This window comes from Sander vitreus, chromosome 12 (assembly GCF_031162955.1).
Source record: "Sander vitreus isolate 19-12246 chromosome 12, sanVit1, whole genome shotgun sequence".
Lineage (NCBI taxonomy): Eukaryota > Metazoa > Chordata > Actinopteri > Perciformes > Percidae > Sander > Sander vitreus.
In genome coordinates this window covers 10911009-10927550 of record NC_135866.1, presented here as the reverse complement: position 1 = coordinate 10927550, position 16542 = coordinate 10911009, and the positions used below count along the sequence as shown (strand labels likewise).

General features: G+C 42.9%; 1 protein-coding gene across 1 annotated transcript; it reads right to left on the bottom strand.

Annotated features, from left to right (window-relative positions):
• Positions 1-2644: 2644 nt before the first annotated feature.
• nyap2b (neuronal tyrosine-phosphorylated phosphoinositide-3-kinase adaptor 2b) lies at positions 2645-14738 on the bottom strand. Its single transcript, XM_078263788.1, has 4 exons — positions 14553-14738; positions 9669-9985; positions 5619-6695; positions 2645-2963 (listed from the first exon to the last, which is right to left on the bottom strand). The coding sequence occupies exons 1-4, from the start codon at positions 14729-14731 to the stop codon at positions 2716-2718; spliced, it is 1821 nt and encodes a 606-aa protein (XP_078119914.1). The 5' UTR covers positions 14732-14738; the 3' UTR covers positions 2645-2715.
• Between the last annotated feature and the right edge of the window lie 1804 nt (positions 14739-16542).

The following is a 16542-nucleotide window of genomic DNA, read 5'->3' as shown; positions in this document are numbered from 1 at the left end:
TTAATAATGTATGTTCTAATTTACTACCTCCCCAACCCACCCTCATAGTGTATCTTTGACAACAGCGTTTCACACTTTCTCTACAACATGCCAGCCAACAGGTTTTCCTATAAAACGATTCAACTGCTTCAAAAGGCTTTCACTAGTGACTGCACAGCTTCTTACTGTAATATACAAACTGAAGCACACAACGTTTCCTGTTTATGTTCTAGGACCAACTGTTGTACATTCTAGAACATACTGTACTGGACCAGGCATGGAGGGCGCTGGAATCTAAAGCACTATAACTCCTCAACTTACAATACAACAGTGAAAATTGAAAGTATATATAGACAGAATTGAATAGTCCATTCAGTTTTGTGCTTTCAAGCACAGAACAAAAAGAGTTGGGCATAAGAAAATTATGCTACTACAGTACAAGTATTGATAGATTATGCTTTCAAATGTAAAATAACCAACAGAAATTACATAAAAACAAACATTAGATTGCATCTACATCTACTATACATCATTTAAGCCTCTTTTTAATCCTCCTCTCATTTAGAAAATATCTATTAATCAAATATCTATTCTACTAATTATATTACAAGAATCCAGTCACAGGAAATAGAAAAATATCAGATATCACCAGTGATGATAAGAAAACATGACAACCTGAACAAGCAGAAATATTGCTATGGTAACCACCATTGTCCTTTGACATCAGCGAGTATCATCCCCCAGTGCTCTTATTGGCTGCCCTGACGCCCCTGATGTTGCAGGGAAGAATCAGCCTAACCCAGAGGAAAGAGGGAGAGGGTAATTGGGGGTTGTGTGGCAGGGAGGTGTAAGTGTGTTGTTAACATCAGATGGCCGTGTCCCAGAATACGGTTTTCTGTGTAGGGTAAGGGGGAGGACGGATCTTTTTGGCCCCGTTGCTTTTCCCCCAGCCTGGCAGCACAGATGCACTTTCTTGCTTGCACTGACTCCGCTCCTGGTGCCTGTCCTCGTTCCTGTCCGGAGGAGGAGGAGGCCTCTCCAGAAATCTCTGCAGGTGTGGATGTTGTCTGGAGCGAATCTCCATGCAGAGGGTGCGTTTCCTCTCGATCTGTTCTAGCATGGTGGTGTCGCCACAGATCCATGGCATCTGGGGCATCTGAGGGGCAGAGTCAATGCATTAAGTGATGTGAATACAGATTGACTTTAAAGTTAGTTGCACACAAGACCACAGACCAATCAAAAGCACCCCCCCCCCCCCCCCAAAAAAACAAAAAACATAGCTCTTAAGAATTTTTCTATACCATTAAATAATTATTTATGATGAATAATTGAGCAATGATCAAAAATTGAAAAACAGCATTCCATTACTCAGAGTAAGAAACTGAAATAGGTATTCAGGGCAAAGTAAAGAAGCAAATCTGCATACCTGACTTTGATGTGTCTCTGCTGCTTTCCTTTGTGGCGTTCCCATTGGAGAGGTGTTAGCTGGAATAGAATGTGAACGACCATACTTCGGTGCTGCTTTCAGGTCTACAAAGGGAGGGGAAATGACACGTTTGGTCGTATGTAATAAGAGTGCTTTTTGCCACATACAGTATACAAAGGTTATATGATCAACTCTAGATTGTCTTTACGAATTCAAGGGTTTAAGCTTTACCATTTCCTGTTCCTACGGTCATTGGTGGGCTACCAGATGATCTCCCGTGGTGAGTAGGTGTCGTTGTGGATGAATGCTGTCCTGACACCGTGCTGCCATTCCTCTCTTGTGCTTTTGATTGGTCCGTGCTGTAATTTTCTCTTTTATCTCGTCTGGGCGTGCCATCTGATCTGTATCCTCGTTCTTTACTATCACACCTATACTCCATTGCAGAAGGGCTCTTGGTGCTTTTGATAGCGTAATGCTGCTGCTCTGAACCATTCAGACTTCTGTCTTTGCTATCCCGTCTCACTTCGAGTCCAGTTCTGCTCAGATCTTTGCTGTCCTGCCTGGGCAGAGATGGACGAGGGAGCTCTCCCCCGTTGTGGCAGCTCAGATCTCTCCCCTCATGCTTGGATTCAGAGCTGTAGCCGACCGTGTCCTTGCTTCTTTTGGACATTTCTTGTCGCGGAAGGATCTCAGGTGGCTGGTCTATTCTACCTTCATGTCTATGTTCCATGTCATTCCTTGCTCTCTCTTTAAAATCCTGTGGGGGTAACACCTCAGGACGGTGGTCTTTGCTATCATGCCTATATTCCGCTCCCGTTCTGGCTTTGTCTTTGAACTCTTGTCGGGGGAGAAGCTCAGGTGGCTTGTCTCTGCTTTCATGCTTTGAGTCCACACCATTCCTGGCTCTCTCTTTGCTATCCTGTCGTGGTACGAGCTCAGGTGGCTGATCCAGCAGTCTCTCTCTGCTTTCATGCCTAGAGTCTACACCGTTTCTTGCCCTTTCCTTGCCGTCTTGTCTTGGTAACAGCTCAGGTGGCTGATCTAGCAGTCTGTCTTTGCTGTCCTGTCTCAACAAAGACTCCATTCCATGTCCCCCGCCCCGGTCTTTGCTGTCTCTCCTTAGCATCAGGTCACCATTGCTAAGCCCTCGGTCCTTGGAGTCTCGTCTTATCAATGGGATGGGCTCCACACTGCTGCAGCCCTGGTCCCTGCTATCCCTGCGAACAGCTGGTGCATCTGCACCGCTATAAGTACGGTCTTTACTGTTGCGCCTGTGGGGAAGTGGCTCTACATTGCTGCTCCCTCTTTCTTTATCTCTGTCTCTGTCTTTGTCTCTGTCTCTGTCTTTGTCTTTGTCTCTGTCTTTGTCTTTGTCTTTGTTTTTGTCTCTGTCTTTGTCTTTGTTTTTTGTCTCTGTCTCTGTCTTTGTCTCTGTCTCTCCGGTGAGAAGACTCTTTGCTGTGGCGATCCTTGGAGTCTCGCTTGGACTCCTTGCTGTGACTGTGGCGCTCCTTGCCCTCACGCTTGGACTCGCTGTGAGACTTGCTTTTGGACTCAGCTGTAAAAGAACAGGAAAAATAATTTAGAAGACAAACACTTAAAATGATTTTAACATCAAATCTTATTCTGCTGTGAATAATGCATTGACATTATTCAAAATGAATGGTTTAACTATAAATTGTCAATAGCATATAAACACACAGAAAGAATGAATGCTGTTTTTCTGCTTCAAGTTTCTGCACTACCATAATATATCCTCTAGGTGTCACTCACTACTCACTGAGGCAGCTGCAGTCAACGACTGGAGTTAGATGAGTCAATATGTGGGCTAACAGGCATTAGAATTGTGTTCATCGTGGTATATAATAATACACACAATCATTATCTGTTCACTTTACACTATCTATCACTTTATTTTAGTTAGTTAATATTGTTTGTTTTCACTGTACGTTTCTTTCACCCTAAAATCTCTCTAATACACATGACAGTACCTTCAAAACCATAGTTACCAATACAAAACATATTCTAAAACACTGCCTTCGGATGTCTCTGTGTTTAACTTTCCAATTTCTTCATTCACAACTACATTCGGCACTCTGACTCTTCTTTAGCATAAACATAATATTCCAGCCTGTGTGCTTATAAACAGGCTGATAATAAACTGTATGTATGTCACTGATTGAAGGCTCAATAAAGACATTTTACATCATCACTGCATAGATAAAAAATATATATGTGCATGATTGATTTCCATGTAGGCTGTAGAGGCTGTGCCTCTATATGGCTTCTATATGGGCTTTGACATACAGTACCATGCACAAACGTCCCTTATCACGCCCATCCCTTGTCATGTTATGTGTCATACATGGCTTTTTAGTGTGCGCGTGTGTGTGTGTGTGTGTGAGTGTGTGTGTGCATGTGTGTGCATGCGTGCATGCATGCGTGCATGTGTATAAGAGGGAGTGTGGCGAGTAACCAGTTGGTAACTGGGTCACACTAGTTGTTGCTGCCTCTAACGCCTCAGAAAGGGAGAGAGAAAAAAAATCAACCTCTGTTCATTTTGTCAGGTTTGTGTGCTCATTACACTGTGTGTGCTAGTAGCCAGTCACAGAGCAACACACACAGCCTGTGAGTCTTTATGTGGAGCTTGTACACAGATGTTGGCCTTTTTATTTATTTTTTTTTAAAGACCTGTCAGCAGCACAGCCAACCCTTGATGTACAAAACGCATATGCAAACTGTTTACACACTATATGGGGCTAGAGAACAAAATACTGTCAAAGTGCTTATTGGTAAGACATCACTGACACTTCCTGGCACATAAATGCCCCTCTTGACAATCCAACCGTCAATTAATGTAAGCCAGTAACTCAACAGATATATCCAAGACATTGCATAGAAATCTCAGGAATAAACAGCAAATGTGCACAAATTGGCACATCCATACACCAACCGAAAGATGTGTTTATCATCAACTCAAAATAGCAAGAAATCCTTAATCGTCTCTGCTTCCACTATCACCATCTGCACAGCTGCCACAACTACCTGATTGGCTCCATCATGGGTAGAGTATGTGCTGATTGGACAGAAAACATGATCTGAAACCTTCTGATCAGGTGCAGATTTGAGTTCAGAGCCATAGCTATCCCCATCAGGAGCTCATTGCTCGGTTTTACACCGGCATGCCCTGAGCTGTGATTGGCTGCATTACCCATGGGGAGTGAATCTGCAAATAAGAAACAGGGATTTCTCCTCCTTCCTCTGTTGCTATGTTGTAGTTGCTAAGAGCATTGAGTAAGGATGGATGTGTGGACTTTTTGTAGTTCTTTGTTGATTGATGTACAAAATGTGCTTGAATAAAATTCTGTTTTTGAGTTTTAGTTCAATTTTTAAAATTCTTTCACATTGTAGAGCTCAGTTCTATGTCACCTGTTGGGTAAAATGTCATGTCAAACTTCAATCAAAATCATTAGATGTTCTATATTAATTTATTACTGACCCGTTTCAAATAAAGCATGACAGCCTCTACATGAACTTCATGCATTTTTGAAACACCCTTTTGCTAATTTAGATTGGTTTAACGTCTTTAACGTTTACATCAGATTTCAAAATATTCAAGTTTAACATGGCTTTTTTAACAAAAAAAATAATGGTTGCATTTTGCATGAGAAAGAGAATGGTCATTTGTGACTGACTGATAATGCTGTTGGCACCAGACTTGCCATATGACGCTATATGATAATGTAAGCACACGCTATTTAGAGTTTTTTACATCTTTTATGTAAACTTTAAGCATATTGTGCACTTAGATCATAATGAGCAAATAATGTTTGCCTTCACAATTGCATTCATTTTGGCAGAGTCTTGAGTGTGGCATGGCTATCTGTATTTAAGCATGATGTTTACATATTTAAAAGTAATGCTGCCTGATGGCCTAATGCCATGAGTAGGTTTGAGGGACCTGCTGTACGCTTTAGGCTCAAATCCCCTCAGATTAAATCATACCATCTGTATCACACTTGGCTCGCTGGGCCTAGATTAAACAAATGGATGGTTGCAGGGAGCGCCACAAACATTGTAAAAGGAGATGCAGTTATAAACTGTCTACACTCTTCAGGAATCAAAGAGACATAAATTAATATGAGCACATTTGTTCATGCCCTTTGCTTCACTACATTCCAAAATGAGGAGACAAAGGTGTAAAATGACTCACTTTCTCCAGGCTCTTTAGACTTCCTGCCACTGGCATTTTTCTTCAGCATGTTCCTACCAGTTGTGAACAGGTTAGTTAGTTCGTCCAGTGGGCTGGTGGGTGTCCGTGAACGCCCTGTTGACACATTCTGCATAGAGCCATGGAGTCGACCCACACCGTCTTGAGGTGGCGAGCCTTTGCCGTGAGGGGTGGCAGAGGCGCTCCGCGGCAGACCCCCAGGGAATGGCATTGGAGCTTCAAAGGGAGGTGTACGCATGAGGCTGAGAGGGGTGAGACAGCGGCCCATGCTGACTGGCGATGGGCAAGCAGAGTGGCTGCGCTGATAGGAGGATGAGGAGGAGGATTTGTAGAGGGTACAGGGTAGAGGAGGCGCAGAGGAGCGGCCAGAGACGGTGAGGGTTGGGGTTGCAGTGAGCTCCCTGCGGATGTGTGCAGAGGAGGGTGGCTCGGTGGAGGATGTTGGAGATTTGCTGTAGGATTGGTTCTCCAGCATGGGCAATTTGGCTACTTCTAGAGGGGTTAGGGGAGACTCGTCTGAGTTAGGCGAGCACTGGGCCGGCGCCGGTGGGAACACCAGCAGCGGAGGCCGATGGGTGAGTAAATTGGGAAAAGGTGCAGGAATGTCACAGAGGGGAATGTTTCGAGGTGTGGAGCAGCGACTGAGAGGTTCAGGGTCATAGGGTGCTGGCGTGGGGCATGCCGAACGACATCCCACAGGGTCAGTGCGGTACTCCATATCATCCAGAGCTGGGTACTTCATCTCCTCGTACACAGACTCTCCTGGCTCCTCATCCTCACTCTTTAGGGGTTCTCGTGCTCCGACATCAATCCCGCCCATCTCTATGTAGACAGGTTCATCTTCACAGTCGTCTGTAGGGCTCTCGTCACTCTGTGGGGGCGAGGGGTTGCGTTCGCAGGGGGAGCTGACGTAGTGGAGGGGTCTGGAGGGGCAAACCCCGCTGCCTCCGTGGCTCTTGATGTAGGACTCATCGAAGGAAACACTCAGTTGGGTGTTGGGGTTCCTCTTAGGTTTGGGTGGTGGCACCCTCCTGCAGTCCTCACTGCATCCTTGAGCTGCTAAAGATGAGAGAGAACGAAAGTCTTAACACAGATATAATATACAGTATATATAAATATAAATACATATTATTTGTTTGTTTTTTTTGTGGCATGAGACATGGCAAAATAATGTTGTCCCATTACTCTTCTGTTGCTGCTTTCTGCACAGCTATCATACACTATGCAATATTGAATTTGACAAACATTTGCAAGAATCATTTATCATTAATCAGTAAGTGAATCATTATCATTAATATAAAGCCTACAGTACTGCAGTTGTGTGGGTCAGATGTAGGTCAGCGTGTATAGCAGCAATATCTTCAGAGTCAGATATGTGGGAACAGTTGAGGCATACAGTATGCATGTTTCTGGGTCAAATATACAGCAGATGAGCAGTATGTGAATATAGTATCTGGGTCACACACACTGTGGAACTTCTTTTTGATAGTGGTGACGTAGCATTGCAGTATGAATCTCTTTAGATGTGGTGCAGTGAGGCTATGGTACAGTGTTCACGTTGACCAGATACTACTGCACAGTGTGGTCCTAATGCTAGTTTATTCACAGTAGACATTGCTATTTACTACGGAGTTGCTCAGAGTGTATTTCTAGGTCACACGCTGAAATGTTTGGATAGGAGTGTTCCTTTCTCTGATAGACGGGGGGAGAGAAGTGTAGTTAAAACAAGGACCATGTTTGAAACCCTAAAACTGCAGATTTTACACCTTTAATAATTCAGATGCCAGATGGCCCAGACACACCCATACTTCCCGTAACTGTATGACTCACTACTACCCCTACATACACGCACTGCACATGCCTACACATTCAGAGCATTCACGGCTTTGCAGAATATGTTGAGTGTGAAAGGTATTTATAGATAGATTAGAGTATTTTATTTAAATTGAAAACACAACTAGAGAGAAAGCAATGAATGAAGGCAAGAAAATCCAGTAGGCAAAACACAAATGTAATGGGTTGATGTTGATGATGCTAATTTGAACTAAGGATGAAACACAGCCTTTGGTTCCATTTTCTCCTCATTACCATTATTTAGATGATTTGGTTCTACCCAGATGTGTTCCTGGTGTGTTTCTTCTTCTTCACCCTCTCTCCCTTACTTTGGGAGTGTGTGCATACAGTGGTGTAACTATTCCTCTTTTGATTTACTTATTTTTTCCAAACATATCTTACTCCCTGTCCCTTCCATTCTCCTCTCTCTATTGCTCCCTCTTCTCCCCCTCCCCCTGCAGCGGCTGTGTTTACCCGCAAACCCCCTCCCCCTCCCTCTCCTCCTGGGGAAAACAAATCTAGGTCAATCGCTCCTCCTGAATGAATTCTACTCTGACAAGCTCCTCCTCTTCCCGCTACAGCGCCAGCTACAGAGCACGCAACCATCCCCTCAGCCAGGGACACCCCCACACTTTCACTCTGATTGGCTCCGAAGCCTCAGACTTCAGTATCTCTAGAGCCCCATTGGCTCGAGCTGCTCAGTGATTCTGTGATTGGCTGGGCTGCAGGGGGTCTTGTTTCTGTGGGATGGTTGCCGTGGTGCCCAGGAAGATCTGTGTGCACATATAGAGAGATCCCCACCAATCTGAGCCAGGCTGGGCGACTCCCCAAACATCACGTCGGCAACGAAGAATCCAAAATGAAATAGAGTCAAAGCCTCCTGCAACCTCTAAATCGTTTTGCTCTCACAGACACCAGCTACAAAGACTATCATTATACTTTAAATGGCAGTTTCATTTGTCTATGCTTGTTAAGTTTTTCATTGTGCTCAGCGCATGAACTGTTTCAAATGAAACTGTTAAGCTGTGTGCATTTGCTACAGCAGTGATTGTATCAGTGGCTTGTTGAGCAAAACATTACTTTTGCTCAATTCATTTTAATGAATGAAAGCCTTTCTTACACTGAGTTGATGTACTATAATTATGCCCTCTTTTTCATACATGACCAAACAGGCATATTGTGTTCGTTTATTTTGCTTCAGAAAACTGAGTGAAATTGCTGCAGGGTGCTTCTACTGGATCTTGATCAAGGCATCTCTAAATGTTGGCCTTGTCAGTTTTAACTGGAAGGAAAATAGTTTGGCCGAATTTGGTAATTAGCCTTGTAGAAATATATGTCATATGTAATATATAAGTCAGTCAGTTTTAAATCAGGTTATGGAACTTCTTTATGTGCACTGAGAACAGCTTTGACAACTGACTGTGTGACCAATAACCTTCCATCGCCAGCACCATATTCTAGGGTGAAGTTACTGGAGCTTCAACTTAATACACAGAAAGTGTTGCTATATTACAGTAATGATATCAGGACTATATACAGGGCTTTATTGTCCAAAGCCCAGATGTTTGAAACAATCCGAAAAATGTACCAGTTATTCATATGCATCACATTATGATACCACTCCTGGCTCAACATGTTAGTATACGATCCTGAACCTTATACTATCTGATTTATCTGTGGGGCAAGGGGTAATATGTAAACAACCTGTACATGTGTTTACCTGACAGTAACAGAAAGTAAAAGAGCACAGTGAAAAGTTACAACTTATGCATAATTTTCCAACATAGATTTCGGCATCCACGATTGCTCTAGCCTGTGTACTTAATTATTCTCTAATATGTATACATTGGTCCTCTGTCATTCAAAAATACTATCTTTTCTAACACAGTACGCAAACTGCGCCCAGACTAGTCAGTGTAGTGCTGCACAAATCTTGTCAGACTTTTTTAAGCATTCCTTCATATGCAGTTTATTGAACAGCAGGTTATTGTTGTCTAGTGCACCCCAAATGTGTAACTATGGTTTATCTCCATTGTCCTTATAGCTCTTTTTTACATCAATTTGCCACAATGGTACTTAGAGTATGCAGTGAATAGCTAGATGTCATGTAATTGTAGGAGAAACAGTGTTGAAGAGGGCACTGCAGAGAGCAGCTAAATATAGTGCAGCAGTTCGGTGTGAAACGCCACCACCACTTACCATCACATCTCTCCCCACGGCAGGTGGACGTGGGACTGTGGTCCACCGCCTCCGACGACATGCTCAGCTTGGTGGCTGGGTCCCTCCTGGGCTTGGGTGGGGGCTGCTTCCTAGAGGTCGGGCTTCCTACTTCCTCCTCTCCTCCACCCCCACTATTCCCACCGCCGACAGAGTGGAGGGACTGGGAGCGTACGGAGAAGCCTTGCCCACAGGCGAGGGCATGCGGGTGGGGCATGGGCATGCGTTCCTGGGGATCCAGCATGGTAATGGAGCCCATACGTAAGTGCTTGCCTTCAGTTGCAATGTCCTCACCTGTCCTAAATCAGAAAGCAAGGAAGAGAAAGAGAGAGAGAGGGTAGAGAGGACAGATAAAGAACAGAAATATATTTGTAAATATGAATAATAAAAAAAAAGCATTCAAGTATGATACTAAGTTTCATATTAGTTTACATTAGTGCGGCTGGAAGAAAGAGACAAAAATCTTGACCAAATTTCCCATGTCATCCCCTGGAAGCTGTTCTTGTCAGGAGACAGCAAAAATAATGCATAGCATACCCTGACAGAGTCCTCATGGCATGTCTCAATTTGAATTTGTGTGAGCATATGCGTGTGTGTGTGTGTGTGTGTGTGTGTGTGTGTGTGTGTGTGTGTGTGTGTGTGTGTGTGTGTGTGTGTGTATGTGCATTTCATTCTGTGCAAGTGAACTCAAATGATGAGAGCGCTAAGTTAACAATAACAGGCATGTAAGTGCCACTGAAAACAGGGTCTCTTTCAGGGAAAAGCATTGATTTGAGTTTAACCCAGGATATGACCGATGCTGCTCACACAACCAAACACCAAAATGAAACCATGGAAGTCTCCCCGCCTGTAAACAATCAATCCCTATTGGACCCCGTCATAACGGTTGATTGGCCTGAATGGAGCGTTAATGATGTCTGAGTGCTGTAATGGGGGAAAGGACGGCTGTGTGTGTGTGTGTGTGTGTGTGTGTGTGTGTGTGTGTGTGTGTGTGTGTGTGTGCGTGCGCGTGCGTGCGTGCGTGCGTGCATGCGTGCGTGTGTGTGTGCGTGTGCGTGTGTTGCACAGTGAATGAGCTCAAGATCTGACTTTGTTCAGGTAAAATGGTTTGTACAAAATACATGATAAATATGCAATCTACACACACTTGATCTCTGCTGTTTATTCTCATATCAAAGAGTCACAATTAAGCCTAATGTCAGATATTTAAATGTTTAAACAAATGGCATGAAACAAGATACAGGACATTTGCATGTGTGGCTTTACAAATCTTTCTATCTTGTGTGAGTGTGTGCACGCATGTGGGAGTGTATGTATGTGTGTGTTTGTGACCCGTCAGTGTGTGACTTTGCTGACTCTGACTCCGTCCTAGCCAGCTGCTGAACAGAAGGTGCTTGGTGGGGTGGCTTCATTGGTCAGGGATTTAACTGTGCCTAGCAACAGGGTACCCATAGAAACCAGACACAAAACCAGCTACCGCTGCACATAAATAATAAAGCGCACGTGTACATCATGTGTACTGTATACCATAACCACATCACATTTTGTTTAAAGACGACAGTGGTGATACAAGACAAAGGGGCCTGCTGCAACCTGTAAAGCCGCATTGCAAGTGTAATTTGAAAGAAATCAAATCACGTTTAGTGGTTATAAATGCAGATTCTGTATAAGCATCCATCTTTTTGTTTTTTATACTTAATTGCAGGAGTGCAGGAGTTAACTTAAATTTGCTTACATATGATGTTGTTCATACCTAGCATTTCTACACAGTTTAAATATTTCATAGTGAAACAATAATAATAATAGTAAAGTTGAGAAAATAAAAATAAAGAAATAAAGACAATAATAACAATAAGATAAAGAGAAGGAACAGATTGAGAAAAAAGAAAATAAAGTAGGCTAGTATGGTGGTGTGTATATGTATGTGTATACAGTATGTGTACACATGCATGCATGCATACATACATAGGCACACAACTGTACATACCTACACACATAACAAAAAAAAAGTTCATGTTTGGGCTAAATGTCTGTGAAAAAACAATTAGAAAATATTACATGGCATTCAGCCACAGCTGTCAACTATCTCTCCCTCTCATATTTTGAGTGTGTATCTGCTGTGACTGTGTGCATGCACACCCGTGGGTTGTATGCGCGTGTGTGTGGGTGGGTGGTAGGGTGAGTGTGACTGAAGTTGTGGTGACTGGATTATTTATAGGATATTTGCCCAGTGATTGGCTGGAGGACAGACAACAGGTGCTCTTGGATCAGTTGGAGTTGCAGCTCTGGTTCTCTCAGTGACACCATGCGACAGGAAAAACAATATCACAGAAACAAACAAAACACTAAAGTAGATCCTGAGGGGAAAAAAGATTGAAAGAAACAATGTCTATCTGTGAATGTGTGCATGTGTAAAAGGGTAAAGAAGGAGAAAGTAGTCGTTTGGAATTTGTAAGCATATGTAAATATAAGTAAATGGGTGTGTGGTTTTTGTGTGTGTTTGTGTGTGTGTGTGTGTGTGTGTGGGGAGTGTATGTGTGTTTATGAATATACTTGCACGTTTAAGTAAATTTGTGGGCATCTGTGTGTGTGTGTGTGTGTGTGTGTGTGTGTGTGTGTGTGTGTGTGTCTGTGTGTGTGTGTGTAACTTCTTCTGATGAAATACAATAAAACCAACCCAGTGAGATAGCAGCCGGCAGGAAGGCCCGCCTCACTTAAACCTAACGTGCTGATCTGATTGGCCCATGGCTCTTCCAGCTGTCACCAGGCAGAACACATCTCCTGCAACTAAGCTCACACTTAATCTCTCTCTAACAGGTTTCCCCCCCCCCCCTCTCCACACACACACTCTTAAACACATTTGCTCTAACAAGCTCTTTCACCCTCACACAATCACATTGCCATTTGTTCTTTCCCACCTTTCTCACACACTAATATATTCTATTTTCCTGTTGTTCATGTCCATGCATGCACATGTACACAAGCACGTGCTTGCACACACGCACATGCAAGCATGCACATGGATCCTCACACACTCTCTGTCACTCTCAGTCAGTTAATGTAAAAATGGGTCGTCTCATTGACCTACTTATAGACCTCATGAAAAATCCAGTTATTTTTTAGACACTTTCTCCAGTGACTGTGTATTAATATTTTAGCTTTGGCAACAGCTGAGAGAGAGTAGAAGGATAGCAGGACAATAGATGCCACTTTCCTCAGGCATCGCCCTGTCCCATTCAGCAAGTTACTTTACAGGCCTCTGTCAGACTCCTAATAACGTTGGAAGCAGGGACATTTTGCTGGCAAGTGATAAAAGACAGTCCAAGATAGATTTTTGAGTGTTTTTTTTAACTCTAACATAGCTGTCTTTCTGATGTCTGATGTAAAAAGTTGAACTCTCAGTTTGCTTTGGCAGTACGTATACTGTAAAATGCACTGTCGACGGATAATCACAGTGGCAGCATAGAAACAGCTTTTTTGAATCCTTTGACCGAAAAGTGACAGGGTTTAAAGTGTTCCTGAATAAATCAGTTAAGAATAAGTACATCTGGTCACATATAAATGCACATCCCTCAAACCTACATCAATGTGATCATCTGACGCACAGCTAAAAGTCCCAACAGCTGCTCAAATACTTTTTACAGTGTGAGCCAGACTGACCGAACAGAGATGATTTATAAAAACCATGAAAACATTGGACAGCATTTCCCATTACAATTTAAACTTCAAACTGATCCTCTTTGGATTCATTGTTTGATCACAAAGTGGAAAACAAGTGTTTCTCTACTAGATTATGGGTGCTTTGCAGGTAAAATGTGCATCCACTTGATTCATGTGCTCTTTAAAAATCACACAACAGTACTTCATTATGAAAAGGATTGCATTACTGTCATTTAAAATTAATAATCTTAATACTTTTGTTTCTTGACTTGAAAAAAAATACTTTTATGATGAGTTATCAATCCTGAAACTGGAAAGGAAAAGTGATGGAGCACAGAAACAACCACCGAAGTAGAATTTTGACTTATATTCATTGTTAACCACTGGAAAATGTAAAAAGAAAATCCAAACATTAGTCAACAGAGTGGTTCTTCGTGTCATTTTATACTGCTCTCAGTTTTTTTTTTTTTTTTGGGGGGGGGGGGCAAAGTAACACAGATGTCCATGTCTTCGCACAAACACAATCTAAACCACAATGTCCTGTTATTATCCCAATGACTCGGTGACTCAGTGCTCTTAGTCTAACCCACAACACAAGCACGCCATATCCAGGTGCTAGTCACGTTGTGAGTGTGTGCCTCTTATTCGCTCAAGTTTCGGGATGCCACACAGCGGTGTTGCTGCGCACAGTGGCACAGCAGCAGGAACTGCTTGCTCATCACAACATGTGAAACAGGGTGCAGCGGCACATTACAACAACATCTTGACAATGATACAACATTTTCTTCCAACAAGAAAATATATATATATATATATATATATGTGTGTATACTTAAATCACAACAGCATAACCACAAGTCTCGTAACATGTTGTATTCTTATCCTAACACACTTTTTTGTCACAGCCCACCCTGGTCCTTCCTAATTCTGAACGCTCTCCATGGAGCAGTGGCAACCTCCATCCAAGGACAAGTCCCAAATATGTCTAAAAGTGAAACATTAATTATCCTCTATAGATCACGGGGTGCACCAGTCCACACTGGCAACCCCCAAAATATAGCAAGCTGCTATTGCCACAGGGACCCTCTGGCCACTTGTCCTAATTTCCTACAACCTCTTTCTGAAGTGAACCCAGTGACATCCTTGCATTTACAGAGAAGAAAGAGCCGCAGCTATAAGCTGTTTATGTGTTGGTTGTCTTCCTACCTCCTTATGGCTTCCTCCTGTTTTCTCTTCTTGTCGTTTTTCTCCTGCAGAAATGTCCTATTTCTCTCATTCCTGGCGTGGTCTAAGTTCTGAGCTACCAGGCCGTTGTAGGCTCTCAGCCCATTCTCCTCAACGTACTGGAAAAAACGGAGAGTTTCCTCCTCTTTGGAGCTCATCATTCTTCAAGTGTTTCCACAGCATTCTGATGAAGACATATAGAAAATGTCAGTGATAATTGGTTGCCTTAAGAAGATAGATACACAAAATACTACTAGTAATATGAACTACAAGGGCATCATATACGAATATGGTCTGAATGCAAAACAAGCATGCTGTTATGTCAGTAATCATTCTCATCTCAACCCTCCTTTTACAAGGTCAGCCTAGATGAGATAAAAACCGACGAAGCAAGATTGCATCAGCATTTTAATAAAGTCACCCAATTGATTTTATGTGATGCTGGTGTTGTTTTTAATGCTCCTGACTGTTGCTGTGGAGTTCATGGCCTATGGAAGGTTCATAGACGTGCATCATGTGTCCGCAAGAGTAAATCTTTTCCCTGGAGGTTTGCAACATCTTTCTCTATTGTTCACGCACACACACACACACACACACACACACACACACACACACACACACACACACACACACACACACACAAAAGCTCACATGCACATGTAAATATGCAATCAGCCAAGGGACTCACTATCTAGCTACAAATATAGTTTCAGTTTTCGAATTGGCTGTGGATCAGTAGCGGCTGTTTATTTTCTCAGTTGTATTTGCACATTTGTTGGCTGAAATTATTGGCTGTAACCAAGTAAGTGTTTGAATGAAACTGAAAAAGGGCTTTCATCTTCTGCAATTGCAATATGTGCTGGGCGCAGATGTGAAAATATAGTACTCCTGGGACCGACCACACAGATTAAATGGACCACTCTTACTAGACGTGTGATTAACATGTGATGCATGCATATGCGGATATCATCATCAATCTTATGTTTCAGGTCTAAAATTACTCTCCTCTTGAGTTGTTCCTTGCTGCCTTTTGATTCTGCAAAAATACTATTACTGACAGCAGCTGTCATAAAAGAGAGTGTGGATGTTTCTGGGAGGAAAAGCCTACTCAACGAAACATCCACATTGGTGCAATCACACCATGATTCACTCCTTCTAAATGTGAATCATTTTAAAACCTTGTGTGTGTTTTCAACTACTTAAGATGGTTATGGAGCATGGAGCTGCTAATGATGTGATTCAGCGTGCATGTACATTATGCATTTGCTTGAAAACCCGTGCTTCTGCATGCAGTATAGTATATGCGATGTGCAACAGCCAAATGTGAATTTGTAGAGGCCAGTGGTGGAAGGGAAGAAGACGCATGCTTTTATGTAGGTCAATGTTTTCCGATCAGCCTAAGACTCATGCTTGTTTACGTGTGAAAGAAGCACTGAGTGTGAGTGTGTGTGGGGAGGGGGAGGGAGCTTTTGATAGCTGTATGTATGTTTGTGTGTAGGGAGGAAAGGGCAACACCAGGGGGAGTGTGTGTGTGTGGGGGGGGGGGTTGCCAGATGGAGATTGATGGGCTAACTGAGAGACTGGCCATTGTCTGGTCATCCTCAGCATCCCTCTAACTTGTGTCCGTCTATCAATAAGTCCAGCATGGTGCCTAAGTCCGATGGTTTATCTTCTACTCCCTACAGCATTCTCAACACTCCTTAGCATAGGTTCATAAGGGCAGGAGTAGAGGACTGATAAGAGCCAACAGAACAGATGGAATTACCATCTTGAGAGTTCAAAGTAGGGCACCGAATCCTGGTGTCAAGCGGTTTAGAGATTTTTCCCGGTCGTATCACTGGTGCACAGGCACAGCCAGATATCTGAATCTGTACAAATGAAATCAATCTTGGTTTCTGAAGGGAAACGAGAAGCACCAGGTCGATGTGTTAAGGGTGCAGCAATAGGAAGGCATAGTTCAAAGCTGAATTAA

Bases quoted from the DNA above. Each gene is read 5' to 3' on its own strand.
- nyap2b (XM_078263788.1), bottom strand. From the start codon at position 14,731: ATGATGAGCTCCAAAGAGGAGGAAACTCTCCGTTTTTTCCAGTACGTT. The intron at 9,986-14,552 runs GTAGGAAGACAA...TTTCTGATTTAG, and splicing joins CAGGAGGAAGCCATAAGGAG to GACAGGTGAGGACATTGCAA. The intron at 2,964-5,618 runs GTGAGTCATTTT...GTTCTTTTACAG, and splicing joins GTCTAAAGAGCCTGGAGAAA to CTGAGTCCAAAAGCAAGTCT.